The sequence below is a fragment of the Strongylocentrotus purpuratus genome, unplaced genomic scaffold (genome assembly GCF_000002235.5).
Source record: "Strongylocentrotus purpuratus isolate Spur 01 unplaced genomic scaffold, Spur_5.0 spur5_scaffold_1, whole genome shotgun sequence".
NCBI lineage: Eukaryota > Metazoa > Echinodermata > Echinoidea > Camarodonta > Strongylocentrotidae > Strongylocentrotus > Strongylocentrotus purpuratus.
This window is the reverse complement of record NW_022145594.1, coordinates 1,993,607-2,018,981: the sequence shown is the minus strand read 5'-3', so window position 1 is coordinate 2,018,981 and position 25,375 is coordinate 1,993,607. Positions and strand designations below refer to the sequence as shown.

The 25,375-nt window shown below is 38.7% G+C and overlaps 1 protein-coding gene across 1 annotated transcript in view; it reads left to right on the top strand.

The window, feature by feature from the left end:
• The first annotated feature begins 580 nt into the window (after positions 1-580).
• Positions 581-25,375, top strand: part of LOC100887982 — an 89,984-nt gene continuing 65,189 nt past the window's right edge. The window contains exons 1-9 of the mRNA XM_030977594.1: positions 581-693; positions 6,859-7,280; positions 17,465-17,619; positions 18,565-18,615; positions 20,086-20,198; positions 21,604-21,665; positions 23,285-23,460; positions 24,344-24,376; positions 25,114-25,194. Of these exons, the coding sequence (XP_030833454.1) occupies positions 676-693; positions 6,859-7,280; positions 17,465-17,619; positions 18,565-18,615; positions 20,086-20,198; positions 21,604-21,665; positions 23,285-23,460; positions 24,344-24,376; positions 25,114-25,194 (1,111 nt within the window). The 5' untranslated portion in view covers positions 581-675. The remainder of the gene's footprint in view (positions 694-6,858; positions 7,281-17,464; positions 17,620-18,564; positions 18,616-20,085; positions 20,199-21,603; positions 21,666-23,284; positions 23,461-24,343; positions 24,377-25,113; positions 25,195-25,375) is intronic.

Genomic DNA, 25,375 nt, shown 5'->3' with positions numbered 1-25,375 from the left:
AGAGTGGCGAGAGAGAAAGAAAGGGACAGGAAGGGAGGGTAGAAAGAGAGAGGGAGGAGAGAGATAAAAGAGGGGGGAGAGAGAGAGAGAGAAGGGGATAGAAGAGAGAGAGAGAAATAGGAGATTCTTTAGAAGGCAAAATAAGAATAAGGTAGAAAAACGTAACATTAAAACATTAATCCCTTGTAGTATACTGTCACATTCATGCATTAATTGTCCCCCTTCCCGAAGACCTGGCAAAGATTCAAACCCTGGACAACCATCTAGACAGCCAACCTTGCCCAAGGTCCACCTACACCGTCAATGGTCTATCTCTCATATTTAAATATCCATGCCTGGCTACACCTTAGTACAATCTGGTTTTCACTGGATATGGTTATGACTTATGAGGACCTGAAACCGGTCCACCTACACCTTCAATGCTCTATCTCTCATATTTGAACATCCATGCCTGGCTACACCTTAGTACAATCTGGTGTTCACGGGATAATGGTTATGACTTATAAGTACCTGTAACCGTGGTCACGCATTAATAAACTTGAAATGAAAGGAGGAATGCGCTTATATTTTGTACCAGCATTACGGGGCGGTACCGCCGACTGAATCACTACATATCATTTACTCTGAGGAGAAGTTATTCTCGGACTATATCTTCTAGACCTACGGTCCTCCAAGATGGATCAGGACTTACCGGTAAGTCTGAAGAACTTGCTACCAAGTTTAACCTTTAAATCAATATGTGTGAACGCTTTAGGGATAACCTAAGTCGAGAAGGGTTGATCTATATCTCAACTAAATTATCAATCATTTGATTAAACGTTATCATTTGCAATGAGAACAAGGTGTTATTTTGTAAAGTATCATAGATTCTTGATCTATGTTTCTCAACGATGGTCAAAAGACGTGTTAAAGTTTGGAGAACTTGCAATCACTGTAACTTTTACTTAAAACTTTGAACGACTATTCGCAAACTTGTTAGCGACAAACTAGATAGCGAAAATGTGGTTTGCCCCGCAAATGCAACGTCAGTAAGTTCATTCAATATACATATTTATTTTATACTCTGAACAGGTGTTATTTGAAGATTAAAACTAGATATATACCTATGGTTCTCAATGATTGAACAAGTTGCGTTAAGGTATGAAGAATCTACCTTTTATTTGAATGGTTCTTTTAAAACGTTTTAGGCCAAACTAAATCTGGAAAAGGGGGTTCTTAATGTTCACGTTGAATCCCTCGGTACAACCCTGGTATTGAATACACTCTGGTGAAAGATATTATTCAGTTATGTTTCTTACTTCATACATATATACTCCGAACACACACAAGCCCACGCACATACACGCACGCACATACATACATACATACATATATATATATATATATATATATATATACATGAATTTCATGACTTTAAGGGTCACAATATCTCCATCCCATGCCGAATTGACCTGGATGATATAACATAATTTACTGTTACGGACATCATTATGATTCCTTATGTTTAGGGGAGTAGTACTGAATAGTACTACAACTATTATGATACAAAATATCTCACCATAATATCACTGAGGAATTTGAGACTGCAGACGAAAAAGTGCAAATGGGGTAGTCGTAGTAGTAGTAGTAGTAGTAGTCGTAGTAGTAGTAGTAGTAGTAGCAGCAGCAGTAGTAGCAGCAGCAGCATCAGCAGCAGCAGTAGTAGTAGTAGTAGTAGTAGCAGCAGCAGTAGTAATAGTAGTAGTAGTAGTAGTAGTAGTAGAAGTAGTACTAGTAGTAGTAGTAGTAGTAGCAGCAGCAGCAGCAGTAGTAGTAGCAGTAGTAGTAGTAGTAGTAGTAGTAGTAGTAGTAGTAGAAGTAGTAGTAGTAGTCTTAGTAGTAGTAGTAGCAGTAGTAGCAGTAGTAGCAGCAGTAGTAGTAGCAGTAGTAGTAGAAGTAGTAGTAGTAGTAGTAGTAGTAGTAGTAGTATAAGTTGCAGTAGTAGAAATAGTAGTAGTAGAAGAAGTAATAGTAGTAGTAGTAGTAGTAGTAGTAGTAGTAATTGTTGTAGTATTCGAGAAGAGCTGTTTTATAATGGCACAGCTGAACAGAGATATTGATTTCATTTCCTTTCATGACGTTGTCCTTGATTTCATCATCATTGCGTTATTGTTTAGGATTTTTAAATATTACATTTACATCAAATCAAAAATCTAATCCTGTCCTTGACCGGGGGACAGGGTCGGAATGTAGACCTAGTGGGCATTTTGTTTACCTTCTCAGGCCCGGGGGGGGGGTAGTGCTTCTAAATGGCCAGGGACGTGGGTCCCTTTCCCCCTCCTTCTTCGATTCTGATCAATTTCAATTCTTTTTCTAAGCTCTGAAAATATACTTCAATCCAGATTATTTGATAGTATCATTTTTATATATTAACCAAAGTGCAATGGAAATGATGTGATCTGTTGAGTTTTCCGCAACTACTTTGATAAGATGATCTGCTATATCTGTTATTTCTATATCAAACACCTTTTCTATTGACCAGCATAAATATGATTTGAAGGAATCATTGCATTTACATAAAATAAAAGCATGAACAATGCCTGCACTTGCTACTCATGTTTTACACGTATCATCAGGTGCAAGATTCCACTTCAAAAGATTCCTTCTCACTAGTAGAATGTTTTACGAAATCTTACAGTGAAATTCTTTCAGCATATTAACATTAACGTTAATCAAATTTCTTTCAAAACAATTTGGCCAATTGTTATCTTTATCTAAAAGCTTTTCCCCAAAAGACGGCATCTAAGCGTAGCATGTCAAAATATTGTTTACCAGTTAACTCATATATTTTTTTAAAAATATTCTACCTCTATTAAGAATTCTTGGAATTTGTAAATTTGTTCTTTTCAATAGAGAGTTATTTCCTTTGGTAAGTAATTGTTTTGGAATCGCTTTTTGAAGTGTTGCAAGGTCGAAAAATACATTGATTTTCTCTGCTTGAATTCATACCCAATTTGAGCACTTATTCTAAAGGTACCGTTTCTAAAAATGTCGTTAACATTCGCAATACCACTTTATAACCATTTCTTAAAGAACAACAATTTCTTTCTAAAAATAATGTTTCAATTAAATCATATATATTTCCGATGAGGCCTTTTTAACTATATCCCCCTAAAATGTATACCATGCTAGGAAGATATCACGATAAAACATTGGCCATTTTGATACACAATAATGTAATATTCTTTCATCAAAATCACAATTTGATACCAAAGAGAGCCCACCTATCTGGTCAAACCAGAAATTAGCCATTCTTGTCCACAGTGTGTCTGAATCATCAGTGATTTGCCCTAGCCAACGCAATATAACACTCATAATCTTATTTTCAACGTCCATCATACTTACACCCCTATTCTTACAATTTTGAACATATCAATTCTCCTTACTTTTTTAATTTTTTCCCGGCCAATAAAAATTAAAAATAATTTATTCTTTCTTTTGACATAGATTTTAGGAACAGTTTAAAACATTAACATATGTATCACAAAGCTTATTGCTAGTGTCTTCAATACAACTACTCTTCCAAATATTGTCAGATTTCTTATTCTCGAATCATCTAGTTTTTTTTTTCTCCATCTTACTATCGGCCCACAAGATATGTATGGCTTTTTCTTTATCTTTATAAATCAGCAGGACAATTACTTTACAGGCTCGTCGCACCATGACAATGTGTGGTCCAATAGATCACATTTTTCATTTTCATTACCAATCCATGTCAATGTTGTTTATCTTTATTCGATTAAGAACCTGCGACTTCACTAAGTTTTCATTATTATTATTATTATTGATTAGGCCAATCATAAAAGCACAATACAGTTACATTTTGACAGATGAACAATACAAGAGGAAAAGGTAGGGAGCAACGTGTGGGCCAGGGCTCACAAAAGTGAAATTCAACACTATTACCCGGAGGCATGAGAGCCCTTCAATAGTGCATTTAAATATTCTTCATCATTTACAAAGAAAACAGTGTCATCTGTATTTTGAAATAATTTCAAATGAAAAAGACTTGTAGTGTTTCCTACGCTTATACCTCTTATACCAGGATTGCTACATATCCTTATTGCTTGCATTTCAGCGGCTAGAATGAAGAGAAGTGCCGAGAGAGAGGGCAGCTTTGTCTGAATCCTCTCTGAGTTTTGAACTGCTCTGTTAGGAAACCATTAACAATAACAGACAGAGTTAACAGAATACAATACTGAAACCCGCTTGATAAACTGGGGGCCAAAATTAAACACACTTAATGACTGCTTTACAAAATCAATATTTATCACATCGAACGTTTTCTTAAAATCTGCCTTCATAATGGCACCTTACATATCGTCCAACTTCATGTAAGCTATCACATATTGCAGCAGTCTTAGATTAGAACCGCTTAGGCTATTCTTGATATACCGGATTTGGATTTTTTTTTCTTCCCCCTCTAGTTTCGGGAAAACTTTCATCAAGCGGTTAGCTAGAACTGCAGCTGCTATTTTATAATCGCAACTTAGTAATGTCACTGGGTGCCAGTTCATCAAACTTTAAGAATCACCTTTCTTAAATAGCAAAGTTATTTTACCTTTTTTTGTGATTCAGACATATGACCATTATTAAAAGATTAATTTAGCGCATCTACCAGTATCTGCTCAATATCTTCCAAGAATACTTTGGAGAATTATATTGGAAGGCCGTCTACACCAGGTGACTTAGTTTGTTTCATACTAAGGCATTCCAGCCAGGCGTCATTTTTACAAACGCACACTTGGTAATCTAAGCACATAAGCTTTCGCATCCTACCAGGTACCCATTTAGCACCTGGGAGGAGAGTGACAAATGTAGATCAATATCTAACATTCCTTTATCTTATCCAGTGTTAGCATCAATCAAATGTGACGAATGAGAAGCAGAAACACAAAGGACTCACTATTTGTGTTTCTGTAGAAATGCTGATTTTGAGTTTTGGTAATGAAATTGCTTTTTGACAAAAACGGGCTTACAGACGTCAAACAGGTTAATCCAGGTGGTTTTATTTGTTTGTGAATCAGTGTTTAAAGGAACTATGTCTCTTTTGCAGCCAACATCAAATTATGTAGAACTAGATTACTATGAATATGTTATCTATGTCCTATCTGTGAAATGTAAACATTAGCAATGTCCTCATATTCAAATTATGCAAGGAAACCCGTTTACTTTCTAGACTTCAATGACAGACACTATTGAGTGACTGACTGACTTCTTTTTTTCTTTGATAATAGCATACATACAATGAGCTGTAAAGGGCACATATGCATTTGTCGACATCAATAACCTACTTCTTGTAATGGCCAAAATCAACCTGATTGAATATTTGCACCGTACAAAACGTACATCATTCGGTACAAGGGTCTGAAAATCAGACTACTTACTAAAAAGATTGCAATCCATAAATTTGATTCGACAACTAACGGTCGTTATATCCCCACACAAAGACATTTTCAAGCCCTTTCGTTTCGTTTTCGTTTTTTAAATGCAGGTGGAATTTAACCTTTTCATGTTTTTTGGGCCTGCAAATGGGACATAGTACCTTTAACCTGTTGACTACTGAAGTCTTTTGTTCCCATAAACTTAGTACAGAAATCACAGTTCCAGAACGCATTGGGTAATTAAAATGCGAATCTCCAAAATTGTCTGTGCTCCACAGTGTAGGCGTAAATACGTGTACAATGTCAGTACAGAACACCATAACATGTTGACTTGCTTTGATATCATTATGTTCATAAATTCAGTATGTTTATTTGCACTGGATCTAATTGTCATCAGGATATTTTCAAAGATTGAAATTTGTGCATCTTTGTTCAAAATCAGGCAGCATGTCACCGATTTTGGTCATGCACGTCGGGTGAGCGTGGGCTATCAGTTCATATCACAGATGATTATTGTTTGTCGAATCGAATAGAATAACCTCAATTCATGTATCGCGGTTCAAAGAAACACGATACAATTTGTCACAGAATTGTAAGGCCATTTATCATACCCTAACAGTAGCTGGATGTCAATCTACATGTATGAAGCGCCCAGACTCGACTATGTTGTGGTTGTGATGACTGATGTTGAGGCAATATAGGCGGATCTGGATTATGTGAGGTGGAGGGGATGTTTTTTTTTTATTATTGTTCCGCGGTCACTATCTTCGCGCCAACTTATCTCTGAACTTCAACCCTTGACCTATTCCTTACTCTAAACCTAGCCATAACCTAACCTGAACCCAAATGAAATCCTACCACTAAGGAGGAGCGATGGCTCAGTTGTAGAGAGTGTTGGTCTCGTAACAGGGAGGACCCGGGTTCGAAACCAATTAGATGCGTTAATGCCTCATTTTAAAGCATTACTCGTCATTACCAAGTCCATCAAAGAGGACTTAAAGCTGTCGGTCCCTGGCTGCTTTCATACAAGCATACAATGCTTTCCTAGCAGTCAGGTAAAAACCAACCAACCCTAACCCTATATTTGACAGAAAAGGGAAACAAACGTGGAACCTAATGTCGGGTTTATCTAAAATGGTAACTATTAAAGTCAACTATTCCTGAGACATTGCACGGTGAACTCAAACAATGATGATGTTATTATGAGTTCAGCATTGCGAGCAAAGAATGCAGGGATAACATTTGTATTGCCTTGCAAATTGCATTTTGTTTTTGTCTAAGAAATCAAACGGAATATAATCGAATGAAATGTTAGCTTCATACAGCATACTTTGTATACCTTCTAGAACGAGAGCAAATGAAAATCCTTACGGCTCAATCTGTTCCCCTTCATACCACACCTTTTTGTATAATTGTGTTTTCTTTTCATTCACAGCCCCCGCCGGGCGAGAGCCCATACGACAACGCTGGTGATGCGGCGGCTGTTGGTCGTAATACCGAGGAACATGCCTACGACAACTCCACGTACGAGATGGACACGGGCGAACAGACCGCTGTCGACATGCAACCACCGGAAGAACCCGTCAATGACATCCCCAACGATCCCGAGCCTGACGTCGTCGCCGATCCCGGTAATGACTTAGACATTGATGCCGAGGGCGAGGTCGTTGTCGATGAGGACATGGAATCTTCAGCTGTGATTGAAGTCAATGCTGTGGATGGTGGCGCGGATGTGGATCCTAAAGACGAAATTGAGATGGTGAGGCTAGATGATGGTGAAGAGCTACCTGAATACACAGAACCGGAAGAGGAACAGGCCGGTCCACTCCCGAGCAAATCAAGGGGAGATTCAAGGATGTAAGATATTTTCTCTTTGAATTTCAATCCAGCTAGTTTATATTATTAGATCGAAACAAAAACAATATAACATGCATTGACTTGATTGCTTTGTGAAACACAAAACCAGGTATAATTATCCCTTGAAAATGAATTGTAGCACAGGGATATATATATAAAATACATATACATATATAGTTAAATTAAGTTATGTTTTTTTAATAAATTAGTTTACTGTTTGTTATGTGCTCATGATATACCTCGATCATTGAAAAAGTGCACCTGTTATTGTGATTGACGATTGACGATTAATTCACTTAACCAAAAGACACCATTGACGAATGAATAGCACAGCGACACCCTTTTGTGATACCAAGACTCCAAACTGGCAGGTGCAAGGTTCAACCTTTAATAAAAGATAAAAAACACAATCATAAGCATTACTAGAATAATGCATCCAATATGCTACTTAGCATAGCTGATATGACAATCAAATAATCTATCCAACATTTGTTTATCTTATCCAGTCAAATAATAAACAGGTTTGTAAATAACTGTAAATAAATGGCATAATATGAGTTAGGAAATATCTTTACATATTTCTGCTAAGATGAGTTCATAGCTCCTTTGATACAACCTATTGACTCACTATTAATTACCAAAGCATAATAGGCCCAACATATCATTTAGTGGTAACCTAAATCTTAATAACAGGCTGCACGAAAGACTACCAATCTATAATGACCCCTGGCATACCTGACCTACTTTCTGTCAACTACTCTTTATAGAACATTTTGTCTTTCATACTAATCCAAAAAAACCAACTGAATATTGGACAGCTTATACTGTACATACATTTCTAACATAATCCACTGAAACTAATAATAATACAACTTTTCTGTCATATTCATATCTGTCTTCTTTACGTTTACCGAAATTAATTCTAACCCAATGACTTTATACACAACTGCATGCCCACACACAACGTAAATTTACGTACGTGAGTAACAATTTTCTTACTTAATTTTACACTATTTGCATTTCTTCATTTTTATCACCAATAGCATCAAACACAACAATAGTCATCATATTTCAATAAACAGAGGTAAATAAATACTCACAACATTGGGCTTGTGTCAAAATACCAAAAAATGGTGCACTTTCAGTGCCGATAACTAACTGCAACAACGTGTTTTAGTTTCCCTAACAAATTCGCAACTGCCCTCTATGGCTAAACCCAAAATAACCAAAACTTCGCTTCTGACGTCATAATACCCCACATCGTATGCAACATTCCGGCCCCTTAAATGTGAACATTCAATGAACATTTACATAACTTATCCTATCATACAACCCTTTCATAGAAATTGTATTTCGGTTAATAACACAAACATCCCATTTAAATCTGTTAACATACTATGAAAAAGCACATAAATGTAAAAATAAAACGTACTCCACTATTTATACACATATAAATCAAACCCTTTCATCTACGGTAAAGGTATTTCTTATGCAAATAACTTCCATCGTGTATGTAACTGATAATAACATTTTCTAAATCTTCACTGGCTGTACTTAATCATTTTCTCCAAACTGTATCAAGTTTATATTAACATATATACATATCTTTGAAATTTCAGACAAATTTTCCTTTCCTTTTACTCCTAATACAAACAGTAGCTTTGGATACATTTTAGGATTTAACTACTCTTGATGAAAATTCCTTTTCAGTCTCCATATGTCACCATATGGATTATGTTGTCAAGCAGATACAACCTGCATATAAACATAACATAGAAATTTCTGCACATGTGAAATAACTGCAACCCTTGTCATGTTTTATTTGTTTGTTTGGTTTTTGTTTTTGTTTTTTGTTTTTTTTTCCTTTTATAACCCCAAATCTGATATTTGGCCTCAATGCACAAAAAAAAAAAAGGGAAACAACAGGAGTTGCATGTATTTCTACCAATATCTTATGTATACATATTATAAAACATATTTCATGCATGGATTAATATTTAAATATTCAACTATCAGTCCTTCCATGGGATATATCTCCAACAATCCTTTTTCTGATTGTCATTGTTCGATGTATCAAATTTCACTCTTATAGTGTTTATCAATCTGAATGTTAATGTTTCTTTGCGAAAGCGTTCAATCTCGGTATGGTCAGTTCTCCCTTTTGTGTCAGAAGAAATCCTTTGCGATGTAAGACCGCGATAACGAAGACCGCTAAATTACTAAACTTACGGCGAGTGACTGAATCCATCCAATAAACAGCGGTCCACTAATATATCATAAAGGGGAGGCGTTGCTAGGCTCGCACTTCTAACACTTATTTTAAATTACACCACAAATATTGCAGATCCATGTGCCATCCAATGAACCATGATCCATTATTATGATATCACCTTAACGCGATTTAACACATAAAATCTCAGGAATCCACTTCCAGGAGCAAACAGAGCTTAGCGATAGGTCTTCGAAGTGTGCTAGTTTGCGTCTTCACTTCGCATTGCCGAACGTTGCCTTCTCGGTCTGGCATGGTTCGAAGCACTCTTCCTATCTGCCAGCAGTTACGTGGTGCGTGCTCATCAACTACCAAAACTAGATCGCCGACCTGAATATTGCGTCGTGAAGTAGCCCATTTCTGCCGCTCTTGCAACCGTGGTAAGTACTCCTTCACCCATCTCGACCAAAAGGTATCCGCTAAAAGCTGCACCTGGCGCCATCTCCTCCTGGCATAGTTGTCTGCTTCACTGGTAGTTGTGGGAGGCAGTGGTGATTTTGCATTGAGTAGAAGCAGATGATTCGGAGTTAAGGCTTCCACATCATTTACATCACTGGACACCTCAGTGATTGGCCGGCTGTTCATGATGCTTTCAATCTCACAGAAGAGTGTATGCAATGAATCATCATTCAGGGTTTGCTGCTTAACCAAGGAACACAGCAGCTTCCTCACAGTTCGGATCTGGCGTTCCCACACCCCTCCATGATGACTAGCTGCGGGTGGATTGAATGTCCATTTGATATTCTTCTGCAACAATGTATCATGTATCTGAGCCTGGTTCCAACTTTGTATTTCGGTCCTCAGTTCTCTCTCTGCTCCAACCAAATTAGTGCCGTTATCAGATCTAATTTCTCTCACATTTCCCCTGCGTGCAATGAAGCGTCTGATAGCATTAATGCAAGAGCTTGTGTCAAGGGAATCTGCCATCTCAAGGTGCACTGCTCTCACAGTAAGACATGTGAATAGCACCCCATATCTCTTTACGACACTCCGACCCCTTTTCACTTCCAACGGTCCAAAATAATCAATTCCAACTCTTGAAAAGGGGGGCTCATCTGAAATAAGCCGGTCAACTGGCAAGTCCGCCATCTTTTGCTCAAGAACCTTCCCTCGCTGTCTTCTGCACACAACACATCTAGTCAGTATCCTTCTGATCACAGAGCCAGCAGCAGGAATCCAATATTTCTGGTTGAGGCAAGACAACATATGATTTCTGCCACTATGTCCCGATGCCTCATGGATTTCACTCAGGATAAGCTTGGCGACATGACTATCATTGCGAAGTATAATTGGGTGCTTCGCCTCCTCTTGCAACATTGCCTTGCCAAGCCTTCCTCCTACCCTCAGTAGGCCATTTATCATCCTTGGGTCTAGCTTGTAGATTGGACTTGTCTTCTTGACCAATTTACAGCTCTGTTCTTGGTGTGCAGTGTCATTCTGCTCAGCCTGCAAGGTTGACATCTCATGAGGGAAGCTGACTGCTTGTACATATTGCAGAATTTTCTCCTCTGCGTCCTTCATCTCTTCCACCACCAAGCTTCCATGCAAAAGTTCAGCTGAAATGCCTTCAGGACCCTGTGTACATTTACATCTCAGCCATTTCAAGTACCTCCGTAGCCAGCAAACTGCTTTCTTCAACCTGTGCCACGAGGAGTAGTGTTCAAGAAGTTTGTTCATTAAGGCAGTTTCTTCTGAGAGAGTTGTCATATAAACCCCAGCCTTGTCCTTGCTCTTAACTTCAGGGTCGCCATCTAGACTGACATCATTTAAGACTTGACTTGCAGGCCTTGACTCATTCTCACACCATAAGAAGCTGGGTCCACTCACCCATCTCTTGCTGGTTGTTAACGCCTCAGCTGTCATCCCTCTTGAGACATCGTCAGCCGGATTCTGCCGAGTGTTGACGTAGTGCCACTGCTTTGGGTCAGATCCTTCATGGATTACTGCAATCCTGTTTCCGACGAATGTGTGGAATCGTCTTTCCACATTCTTGATATACTGGAGCACTATAGTGCTGTCACTCCAGAACACAGAGTCACTCAGGGTGAAGTCTAGCTCACGTCTCAGCATACCATCGAGTCTCACAGCAAGCGTCGCTGCCATCAATTCCAGTCTAGGTATCGTAACTCTCTTCAGCGGAGTGAGCCGAGTCCTGGCCATTACTAGACTGCAATAGACCTTGCCCTCCTGGTTCGTCACTCGGAGATAAGAGGCCACACCATATGCCCTCTCTGAAGCATCAGAAAAGTGGTGCAATTGGTACTCCGTCACATCTCCGAAATCATGAGGCTTTAGGCACCTGCTGATGTTGAAATCCTCCATAAGCAGCAGATCTCTCTTCCAGTTCAGCCAGCTCTCACGCTGCTTCTCTGGCAATGGCTCATCCCAATCCAATTTCATAGCCGTGAGCTCTTGCAAAATGATCTTGGCATTCAACACATATGGGCTTGCAAATCCGTACGGATCATATACCGAGGAAACCTCACTCAGCACTCCACGACGGGTACAGGGCTTGTGTTTCGGGGTGATTCCATACGTCATGGTATCTAGTTCAATGTTCCATTTGACACCCAGGGCCCTCTCAATCGGTAAGGTATCATAACTTAAGTCGAGTCCTTCCACTTCCTTTGCCCTGTCATGAGCAGGCACAGACTCCATTACCTTTGGGCTATTGCTTAGCCACTTTGTGAGGTTGAAACCTCCTCCTTTCAGCATTCTCTTCAGCTCATCTACGAGTTGAACTGCTTTATCTTCTTCCTTCACTGATACCAGGCAGTCGTCAACATAAAAGTTGCGTTTTACCACGTTTACTGCGTCTGGGGAGAATTCTTCGGCTTGGTCTTCAGCGGTATGCCTCAGTACAAAGCTGCAAACACTGGGACACCAGGTCCCTCCAAAGAGGTGTACACACATCCTGTAGACCATTGGCTGTCTCTCAATATCTCCTTCTGGCCACCAGAGAAACCGCAGCATATCTCTTTCATCAGGCGGGACTTGTACTTGATGGAACATCGCTTGGATGTCCCCCATAATGGCAATCGGCTCCTGTCGAAACCTCAAGAGAACACCCAGAAGTGTGTTTGTTAAGTCAGGGCCTTGCAAAACTGCATCATTGAGCGATCGTTCCTGGTATGTAGATGCACAGTCAAACACAATTCTTGTCTTGCCTGGCTTGTTAGGGTTCTCAACAGGATGGTGAGGAAGATACCAAACAGGTTTGCCTGAACCTGCATTCCTTTCTTCTACTCTCTCTGCATATCCATCCTCCACCAATCCTGACATAGCCTTGGTATATCGTCTGTGTAGATCCTCATCTCGCCTCAATCTCCTACCAAGACTCTCTAGCCTTTTTTCTGCTACATATATGTTGTCAGCCAGTTCTTGGGGTCTCTCTTTGAAGGGTATAGACAACTGGTAGTGATCACCCTTCTTCTGGATACTATCCTCCCAAATTCTCAGAGCTCTCTTGTCATTGACAGACATACACTTAGATTGTTCTGCTAGCGACCCTGATTCAAGTGACCAGAACCTTTCCACTTGAAGCTCCAAATTAGCATCACTGGAAATAAAGCTTGACGATATGTCATGGTCTCTGTGCCGGTTCCCAACTGGTCCATTCACGGTCCATCCTAATGCCGTCCTCACAGCATAAGGTTGCCCGGGTTCGCCATACTTAACGTCCTTTGGTACCAATACTTCTGGCACATCTTGTCCAATTAGTAGCATGACGTCTTGAGGTCTAGCAGCCGGTAGATTCAGATCTGCAAGGTGGGCAAATTGGCGAATGTCACTTCTATCAGCAGCAAGTGCACTGCTAACATTTATCTTCTCTTTGGCTAATACATGATGGAGACTGACTCTATATTGAGTTGACAGACTTTCAACTTCCAGGTTGACTGCTTTACATGTTGTGACAATCCTTGACTTGTCTAGAGTCGACATGGAAAGGCTCTGCTCTGTGCCTTCAGCCCCGATCTTACGCGTCAACTCCAAAGTGCAGAATGTTGATGTTGAACATGTGTCTAACAAGGCATAAGTGTCAAAATACTCCTCTTTCCCTCTAGCTCGTACTCGAACGGGAACAATAGGTAGCACTACTTTACTACCGGCCCCTATGACACTACAACTTTCTTCAGCAACATGAGAGGATGACGAGTGATGAGTAGTTGCCTCCGTTTCAGATGACGTTGGTGAATTCCTGGCATCACTTGATGACTCTCCGATATCCCTCCGAGACTCTGTGCTATCAGTCTGTGAAGGCTGTCTGATAAGGTGTAGAAACTTGGTGTGTTTCCTGTTACACCCACTTACTGAGCATGTCCTATTTAACTTGCAGTCCCTGGTCACGTGACCTTTCTTCAAACAATTGTAGCACAATCTTTCCTTCTGGGCCAGTTTAAGCCTGTCCTCAATCTTGAGTTGCTTAAACTCACTGCAGCCGAATAAGGAATGCTCTCCACCGCACTGAATGCAGCTCCGTGTCTTGCTGCCTTCAGCATCTGTACTAGTAGTAAAGACCCCTCTCGATGTCTTCCCAGACTTCTTAAATGCTGACATCTTACTGCCTTGATCTCTAATTGTCAGCCTACCGAAGACAGGGTCATTCTCTTCATCTGCAATCTGTTGCAAGAATGCAACCAAATCCGTAATAGCTGGAAGTCGACCCTCTTTTCTAGCTCTTCCTACAACTTTTAACCATCCTGTCCTCAGATGGTATGGTAGCCTCTCTACTATCTTCAGCAGAACATGTTGAGAAGTCAGCTCAGATGCCTGACCTACTGCTTCTAGCGTCTGCACACAAATCTGGATTTCATCCGCCATTTCAGCTAGTCCATGTTTGTCTTGTGCAGCAATGTTCTTTCCTTCAGTAACCTTTCTAAGCCAGGCATGAGCAATCATTACTGGATTTCCATACTTTTCTTTGAGTAGAATCCTTGCCTTGTGATAGCCCTCTGTAGGCTTCATAATCATACATGGTTGAAGCAACTTCTTAACGTCGCCAGCACAATAGTGCAGGAGGCGTGTCAGCTTGACAGCGTCGTCTACTGAAGTTTGGTCAACACTGTTCTCAAAGGACCTCCAAAACTCATGGTACTTCAGCGGATCACCTTGATAGGTAGACAGAGTGGCATGAGGAAGGGATACAGACTCTAACAGCCCCCGCTGTTGTCGTTGTCCTTGCTCCAGTAATTGCAGCCGCAGCATTTCCGTCTGTGTGTGAGGAGAAGGTACAGTTTCGTCCTCATCTGGCTTCATCATAACAGGTTTGTAGTTATTCGTGATTGAAGGCACAACGGATGACCTTGCGGGAGTAGGTCCACCTGTTCCTGCAACAGACTGTGCATATGGAGCATTATCTTGCTGATACACCCTCTCTTCAGCTTGAGCAACCTTTAACTGGGTTTTCAGCAACAGCTGGGCTTTGCGTTGCTTCAAGCGGAATTCTTCCATCTCGAGCTCCTGTTGCTCTCTTAAGGCTTCAGCTTCTGCCTCAAGAGCAGCCCTTCTCGCCATAGCCTTTAGCCTTGAGGACTTGGATGACGTGGAGATAGTAGTGCTTCCCCCACATTGGCTCACTGAATCATGCGGTGTGATGTCATCAACGTTAACAGCACCACCAAGGCCAACCAGCTCGTCACTGGACTTCACAGTCTCATTATTACCATCTTCACTGATGGTATTCATCTTGACGTTCTTGACTTGTAGCTCTCACTACCAAGCTGTTGTTGAACTGATGTGATTGACGATTGACGATTAATTCACTTAACCAAAAGACACCATTGACGAATGAATAGCACAGCGACACCCTTTTGTGATACCAAGACTCCAAACTGGCAGGTGCAAGGTTCAACCTTTAATAAAAGATAAAAAACACAATCATAAGCATTACTAGAATAATGCATCCAATATGCTACTTAGCATAGCTGATATGACAATCAAATAATCTATCCAACATTTGTTTATCTTATCCAGTCAAATAATAAACAGGTTTGTAAATAACTGTAAATAAATGGCATAATATGAGTTAGGAAATATCTTTACATATTTCTGCTAAGATGAGTTCATAGCTCCTTTGATACAACCTATTGACTCACTATTAATTACCAAAGCATAATAGGCCCAACATATCATTTAGTGGTAACCTAAATCTTAATAACAGGCTGCACGAAAGACTACCAATCTATAATGACCCCTGGCATACCTGACCTACTTTCTGTCAACTACTCTTTATAGAACATTTTGTCTTTCATACTAATCCAAAAAAACCAACTGAATATTGGACAGCTTATACTGTACATACATTTCTAACATAATCCACTGAAACTAATAATAATACAACTTTTCTGTCATATTCATATCTGTCTTCTTTACGTTTACCGAAATTAATTCTAACCCAATGACTTTATACACAACTGCATGCCCACACACAACGTAAATTTACGTACGTGAGTAACAATTTTCTTACTTAATTTTACACTATTTGCATTTCTTCATTTTTATCACCAATAGCATCAAACACAACAATAGTCATCATATTTCAATAAACAGAGGTAAATAAATACTCACAACATTGGGCTTGTGTCAAAATACCAAAAAATGGTGCACTTTCAGTGCCGATAACTAACTGCAACAACGTGTTTTAGTTTCCCTAACAAATTCGCAACTGCCCTCTATGGCTAAACCCAAAATAACCAAAACTTCGCTTCTGACGTCATAATACCCCACATCGTATGCAACAGTTATTGATTAAAAGTGCTTCCGATCTTAAAAGGAAAATTGCATATTCTAATGGGATATTTTCCACCTCATGTGCCCAATAGGACCCTACCTTTCCACATTTTACAAATATGAGTTGCCCTTACATTTTTTTGGTGACAATATCACATGACTGTCTCTTTTCTCTTTTTTTTTTTTTTTATAAATTTGCGATTTTGAAACATGCACACATTATTGTTCGTAATGAATGCACATCCATTTAAGTATATACAAAATATGCTCGTTTTACCCTCACCATCGACAACATATCTATACGATACGTGAAAAGTATCTGCTCGTTTGGTTTGAAAAGTTTCTGCTTTTTCAAGTCATGTTCGATCATGTTCACGCCGTGATGCTAAACCATAATAACTTTGTTCACTATTTCACCCAAATCTGGCACAAGTGGACTTTAACATGCCATTTTCAAATCAAGGTTGCTCAGTGGAGCGCATATGGATGGATTACTTCTATTATAAAAAAATTAAAAAATGTCATGTTCATAGAGCTCACAGTTTGTTTTCGTGTGTTATTTTTTCTTTCTGGGACGCACTGTATTTATATATAATTAGGGCGCTATAGCTAGCAGCACAAGCCTTGGGCTCGTGAGTGTATCCCACCTGATTAATCTATGTATATTTCTACATTTCATTTGATAACTAAATTATGAAGAGCTTAAAAATCAAAGGGCGCTATCTACACTTTTTACAGATTTGTTTAAATACCAATCTTACATATTGTAATCATATGTACTCTTTGCATTTAAAATTATGTTTCAAAAGGTAATTAATCACGTTTCATTGCACAGGAGATTCAATCTAAACTCGTTCCATTAAAAAAAAACAATATGGTAATGATGAATTTATTCATTTAAACTATTATGTTTGTATTTTAAAATGTAAAGCGCCTTGAGCATGTTCATGTAAAGGCGCTAAATAAATACAAATAATTGTATGTATGTAACGTTTACAATATGGAGTCATTACCAGTTTAGATGATCAGTGCAAATTTCAATAACTGTATCTTATTTAAACATGTGTTACGAATATTCATTCGAAAACATTGAATGTGGAAAAGTCCTTTTTGGAATGAAAATCTTCATAATTATGAAGGAAATGAATATGTTTTAAATCTGAACATTTGACGATAATTTTGCTAGATACGAGAGCATCAAGAGAACACCTGCAGGACCATCTGCGGGACCAGACAGTGAAGAAGAGAAGCTCAGGCAACAAAAAGAGCTCAAAATCTGCATCTTTCTCTTCATCCTCGTCCTGATAGGAGTGATTATCGGTCTTGTTGCATTCTACATCGGTAAGCAAAACAACTCTCAGATATTTGTTTGGGGAGGGGGTTGGGGGGGGGGGCGGCACAACCGGTCCATGTCCCTCTGAAATCCAGGTGCACATCTTCATTAAACAATATAACAATAATAGTAATGTTGGTTATAATGATACTACTACTGATTACATATTGATAATAATATAAATAATAATCATATTAATATGCCTTGTTCCCCTGATTCATGAAACTACTCCTTTTCCATCTTTGTTCTTTCTTTTTGAAAAGTTGTTCTTAAGTTTATTTTCATTAGTTGTTTTAGTTTGCTAGGGGCATATCAGCAATTTGTTATTACATCGTGCTTCTTCTTGCCAAAAAATCATGGCTACGCCGCTGAGTAAATCAGTTGAATACATTCGATATGTAGCTTTTGAAGAATATACAGCTTTCATCTAAATGGTAGATAATTTCATAAAATTATAAATTTCATAATATACGAAGCATGTTTTGTCCATATGTATGCTGTAAGAAGAGGGGGGGGGGGGTGTCGAGGGAAAAATGTCAGGGAACAGTTTGTTAGTTTTGTTCACTTTTTTTTTTGGGGGGGGGGTTGTTAACTTTTATCTTTTTGTTGGAAAAATTAAACAATTTCGTATAAGTTGGTGATCCCATTTACATAAACATGAATAATTAACCCACCAAACAAAATCATAACTTTTTTAATCGATCTGAAATTCAGTCATTTCATGTGCAATAGTTTACTACCAAAATGTTTAAATGCGTTGAAAATTATGGAGGAACAACAACGCTTTACCACCATTGTACACAACCTGGCATTAATAAACATTTGAAAATTAAATTCGCTGCCCCCCCCCCTTCTTCGCTCAATACTTACTGCCTAGATCTGTTTGGGCCTTAACATAACCTGATTTCACAAAGTCCATTTTTTTAATCACCTCGTGTGGTCAATATTTACAGTTTACTCAGTGGGATTGACGGCCGCTACACTTCAAAGCACAACGACTTCAGGTATCGTAAACATGTGTTTTTATCGTTGACAAAGGTAGAAAAAAACTGATTACGATCACATTTATAATAATTTATATATTTGGGTGTTGAGGTAAAACAACAAATCTTTTACCAGCAAATAATCTTGATTCCTGTGACTCCCCCACCGTCGATATGGCCCAGGAGGAAGTGGAAGAAGAAGGGGTAAAGAAGAGGGAAAGTAAAAGAGAGGAAACATTAAAAAAAAAAAAAAACAGCAAACAGAAGAATAAGAAGAAGAAGAAGAAGAAGAAGAAGAAGAAGAAGAAGAAGAAAATGAAGAAGAAGAAGAAAAAGACGAAGAAGAAGAAGAAGAGGAAGAAGAAGAAGAAGAAGAAGAAGAAGGAGAAGAAGTAGAAGAAAAAGACGGAGAAAAAGAGGAGGAAGAAGGAAAAAAAGACGAAGAAGAAGAAGGAAAAAAAGACGACGAAGAAGAAGAAGAAGAAGAAAAAAAAAAAAAAAAAAAAGGGAGAAGATTAAAAGTAGAAAGTGTGTTCTTTTTGACGCGCAATTTACATTACTGATCATTGTTTTGACTGTGAAGCTTCACGTGTTCATATTCCGTAGCAGGTACTGAAGTAACTGAACGCCCTCTTCCGATCCAGATTGGTAAGTTTGAACTTTGAAAAATTTCCTTTCATTAAATTTCATTTTTATTTCCACAACGAATACATTCATCTTTAAATTTCCTTTCTTGCATTTTATCAATTTTTGCACGATTTAACTATATCGATGAAGCAATAAGAACAAACTAAGGAGTTAGAAAAGAATAAGTAACATATCATGAAATCATTATTTGTGTCCCTTTCCAACTACATCATAAACATGATAACATAATTGATAAAATGACTTAATTTGATTTTTTTTTAAAAAGGTGAAATTATTAATAGTAATGGTAGATTGAACCAATCTCTGTGAAATGTCACGGGGATGAACCTCTCCTAAAATGTCTCGAAACGTAGAGGGGGCTTGTTGGTGTGCTTTTAGATTTCTTTGAGAGGTACAAAAAAAAAAGGGGGGGGGGGACACTTTGGGGACTCTGCTTATTTGTTCATTCTAAACGGTAATAGGATATGGCACTTCACCCAGTTTTTCAGCGATTTTACTGGCATAAGAAAAAACGAAAACAAATAGAGGGAATTATTTTATGTTTGTTCCCCTTTCTTTTCATCCCATACATTTTTTGAATTGGGTCTCCGTAGCATAGTCCTATATTGATTGCTTGATTGAACGTTTTAATATCATTTCATCGCAGCCATTGGTTGAATTAAGAAAGATTTACAATAGAAGCATGCGTACAATAACAAAGTAACATACTTAAAATATTCAACAAAACTGGAAAGAAGCCTCTTCCCCACTACTAATTCATCAAAACTAAACACAGACAAATGCGAGTTTACAAGGTTTTGTTGACTTAAATATATCAGTTTCTTTTGTGGATTTTTCCAATAGATAACGTCGCAGTGGAGTTGAACTTGACGTTTAATGACAAGAATTTCACCGACGCTTTATACGACTCCAACTCTACTGAATATAAGGAGCTAGAGGCTGAAGTCTTGATGCTGGTAAGTCAAGCGAAGTTTGTGTTTACTAATGGGCGACCGCAGTCACAGGATGTCACTTTATTCTGTCACATTTTAATGAAGGTATGCGTTTCATGAATGCACATTGGAAGTAAATTGGTTTCTTGTTGGACTACCTAACATTTCAAGGCCCTTACTAAATAAACACTCCCTAAATAAAATAAATATGTGTGTCGCTTGGATCGGGTTACTCCTGTCTCGGCACCTATGTCACAAATGGAGACTAACGGATGATTTAGTCTGGTTGCAGCTCATGTGTAGGCTAGGCCTACGTTAGTACAGTTGAGAAAAGTGATTTGAAATATTTCAAAATGTTTCAAAATGTGAAAGTTGCAATTTTCAAAAGTGATTTATTTTCACATCTAGCTCCTTTTCTTCTGGATGTTTATTTTGTCTTAATACATAATAAAATTTAACCAACTAGTTAGAACCAAATGGTAAAAACATAAATTATAGGTGTACATACAATCGATAAATTGAGAAGTGATACAAAAGAAAGTTACTCTGTAATTTTTGTTTAAAGATTTGTAATACACACTACTATTGCAATCACAATCTTGACTAGAATAGTCAAGGAAATATGACATCGCAATAGGGTCCAATAATTTCGCAAAGCTTGTAGCTAGGTCTATTCCATGTAGCACTTTTAACATGTTGCATTTAACAATAGGTTTTTATCTTTTAAAAATAAATCAGCATGCTATAAATCTATCTCTTTAGGCAAAAGAACACGAATAAGAAAATAAGGGGGGAGGGGGGTCATTTACAGATGTAGCCCCCCCCCCCCCCCTTCAAAATTATTGGTAGACTTAAGAAAACTTTTGATCAATCAGAACAGTTGTCACACATTAAGGACCGGTTTAGTTTTCTTACCACCGCTCCGATTGGCTAAAGCCTAAATGGAGCATAGAGTCTAGATATGATCTAGATTGATCGATGCATGCACGGAGAATAGAAAAAGAAGCCAGCCCCCTGAGTCGCGGAGAGTCTTTTTTGTTTAACGCTGATTCGAATTGATATATATGGCACTGTTTCTATGAATGATGTCTTCAAATAGATTCATGTAAGTAGATGTACCGGTAGACCGGTGTTGCTAATAGTACCTTCTAAGCTAAGTAACAGTATCTTGTGGGAAAAGAATCGGGTATAATTGGCAGTGTCCCACGTATTGAAAAGCATGTTTGTCATAACTTGTTCAAGATCCCCAAGATTTGTATTGGAAAAGGATTGCATAACCTGGCCGATATATAACCGGGTCAACGTACCAAAACAAAGCAAATGGCCAATCAGATCATTTGTTTGATATTGGGTTTATGAAGAGTATAGATGACTAGATGTGCCTTTTATCAGTTTAAAAGGAAATAATTGTTCTTGTTCCTTAATGCAGCTGGCTGGAGTACTGCAGTCAGGGGACTTCTCAAACTCAACTAGGGTAGTCCTGGGGTTCAGGTGAATAGACTACGTTGAAATAATTCAAACAACAGCACAAACAAACGTTTCATTGTCTTTATTTAGAATGTTATCTGATCAAGAAATTATTTGTTTACCTTTTTCTATTTCACTTGATCTAGAGTAGAGTCTCCGGTTTGCGGCATCGCCCGGTTTGCGGCCAGGGGTATTTGTTTCAAAAATAAAATGAATATGACTCGATAATAATCATTGAAACCTACCGTGGATTCCACGGTAAGTTCTGCTTTGCCGAAAATGTCCGTAGCAGGTGCTCCTATCGGTACGGAGTATCCGTCAGCGATGTCGGAAATCTACGGCACCAGTCGCCGATGAAAATTCCAGCAGGTGCTAACTTTTATGTTAAGAGATCGAGGCATGACTAGATCAATATTGTAGCTCTATTTGTCCGATATTTGTCCGATTGGAGGTGAAATTTGATGTTTTTGTGGAAGTATGATGGCTGTGGTCTGTCTCCTATCGCAGATATTTTGATTGTGCCACCGCATGGCTAGTTGCATGGGGTGACCGCAAACCGGCACGTAATTACGTGTTTTTCTGGTTTGCGGCAGGGGGTGTTAATACACACATAACATGCGGGATCGTGTATGATGGTATGTGTGCTGATGTGTGTACCCCCTATGACCCGATAGTTTCTAGTAGTACGTACCCCCGTATGGGATGATCCATTCGAGGAAAAGGTGAAATTGTTTAAAACTTCACAAATTTACCGTAGCAACAGATAAACATGAGAATTTGGGTTACCCGTAGTAATTTGGTACATGCTTTCATCGTGACGTAGCGCATAAAGCTTTGTGACGTACGCGTGCCGCAAACCGGTACTGCGTGCCCGCAAACCGGGGAACTCGAAGCATTTCGAAACATGGTCAATGCTGACCACGCTGTGGGTCAGTTTGGTTATTTGTGACTTCTATTTAATAAGTAAGTATATGGACTCTTTATTGAGGGTATTGAAGTATTCTGTGAGTATTCCAATAAAAATAGAATCGGCAGTTCCCGCCGATCGGCCGCAGACCGGAGCCACTACTCTACATCTTTTGAAATTGAAATATGTGATGACTTTCCCTTCCAGGAGGTTCTTATCAAAACGTCTTTACAATTGTCCACTCATGAATATAATTGAAAAAAGAGCCATATCATCTACAAGTACCCACAGGAATCCACAATTATTTGTCTTTAATGATAAAAGTTGAATTCTGGTCATGCGACAACACCGTGAAAGATAAACTGTCTGAAGGCAATGGGAAAATGTTGGTTTAACATGTATGTAGGACATAGGATATGGTGTTTATTGTTAGTTTTGTAATTGACCATCTCCAATTTAGCTGATAATCTCACGCAATGCACACCAAGAATGTGTATATATGGTACTTAACATACATGTACATGTAGCATGGTAGTTCAAACTTGTCAGCTTTTTCTCCACGCATATTAAAAATAAAAGTGCATTTGAATAAATATATTTTTGAAAGGGCCTTGTATGGTACCTTTCCAAACTGATATAACAAAAGGATGACAGGAGCTAGCTCAAAACCCTGAACCAGAATCTAACCTACAAGTGTTTAATCTATTATTTGTTTAATGTAATGTTTATTTTTTAGTCCCGGGAGTGTGGTGGTTACAATCTTGATAACCATAGACTCTGTACCAGTAAGACTCAATGTTATACTGGCTGAAGATGGATCAATTGCTCTTGGTGACGCGATTGCCGAGGAACTAGTCACACTGACCTCAGAGGGTCTCTCTGATAACAATGTGGATGTCGTGGTTTCCAACGGTAAGTGCTTCACAGATCAACGGGGGGGTGTTTCACAAAGCCCCCTTTCTATGACAAATGACAAAAATCAGTGACATATCTGCTGATAACCAATCAGAAGCAAGGATTTCAGTAGCTAATAACAAAGGCTGTCATTTGTCACTGATGACAATTTTTGTGATACAGGGCCCACAATAATCTCTAATAACAATGTGGATGTTGTGGTTTCCAATGGTAAGTGCTTCACAGATCACCTGGGGGGTGTTTCACAAAGCCCCTTTTTCAATGACAAATGACAAAAACCAGTGACAAATCTGCTAATAACCAATCAGAAGCAAGGATTTCAGAAGCTGATAACAAACTATCATTTGTCACTGATGACAAGTTTTTGTGAAACGGGGCACACAGTATATACACATTCTCCACTCCCTGGGAAGCATTCCAGCCATTCCAGAAATTTGCAGTGCTGAGCAAAGTACAATGATTTTCGCATCCTACCAGGTATCCATTTATTTCACCTGGTTGGAGAGTGGCAAATGTGGCGTAATGTCTTGAATTTATCATCTTGGCTGACCCTGTCCAATACTCTTTTAGTATGAAGCTCAATTACCTTCTATTGATAAAAAACCATACAAGTTATAGTTTGTTCATGGTGTACGGTGCAGAACATTTATCCCCAGTTCATCTGTATACCATGATTGTAGTGCCTATACAGGGTACTTTATGTTGAAGCAGCAGGTTCTGAGACAGCTGACTACGTAGAAATTTTGCAAGAAAGTTGGAAGAATCGTTATTGCTAATTCAAATTTGAAGGAATTGATTCTTTAGAACTGATTAAAAACTAATTTTTCCTTTATAATGAGATAAATGTTTTTTTTCCCCTCTCTCTCTGTTTATCCTACAGTGGCAGTTCAAGAAGTAACAACAACAACAACAGGTGAGCGTACCACCCCCTTCCCTGAAAAAACACCATTGCAAATTTGTCTCTCCTCTTACTGTCACTACATTCATTGAGTAGAACAATATCCCATCTTTCATCAAATTAGCGAATTCCACAGACTAATGTAACAAATTCTTTAAAACTCTAACTGTGATAAGCATACTAAATGATAATTGTTATAATCATAGTATTTTTAATAACTTATTGTTATTCCCATCCCTCCCTTACTCTCTCTCTCTCTCTCTCTCTCTCCTTTTCTCTTTCTCTCTGCTCCAATGTTGGAGACAAAGACACTTCTCCGTCAATGTTTAAAGTTATTGAATAAAATGTAGGTGATCAGTTAATGAGGAGTTATTATTTTTATTATTATTTATTCGGCAAAACAAAGTGTATACAGAGGATTACATAGAAGAACAAATCATACAAAACAAAGGATGAAAATCATTGTGATTCCCATGAGCATTTACAAGTTGCCAGGAATGGGGCAGGCAAACTAAATTACCAAAACCGTGAAGGTCCCCCATTCCGAGTATTTTTACAGGAACTTTTTTTCTGTGATCTCTTGCTATTAGCTGATCATGCTGTCTTTTGTAATTATAATTAGTATGTTATAGTTTTTTTTTGCGGTGTACCTTAAAAAACGAAAGAAAATCTGCATTTTTGTACTTTTCCATGACACGTGTCAAGTATAAATCATATACAAATTGACATGTTTTGTTGTATTGCCATTACAGTTAGCACAGCAGCACCAACAGCAGGTACAACACCTGCACCACCAAGTACCACAGATGCCACAGATACCACAACAGCGCAAGGTAAGTTCTATTACTTGTTTTATAAAATGGGTCGACAACCTTACTTAGCAAGGCGATATCACTGTAAACATGCAACCTTCATAAGAAATAACGTGTGCACACAGACGATCGCGGCAGCAGTGGCCTCGTGAACAGACTATGCAGTGCATGGTGCGACTTCTCGTAAACATGCATTGAAATG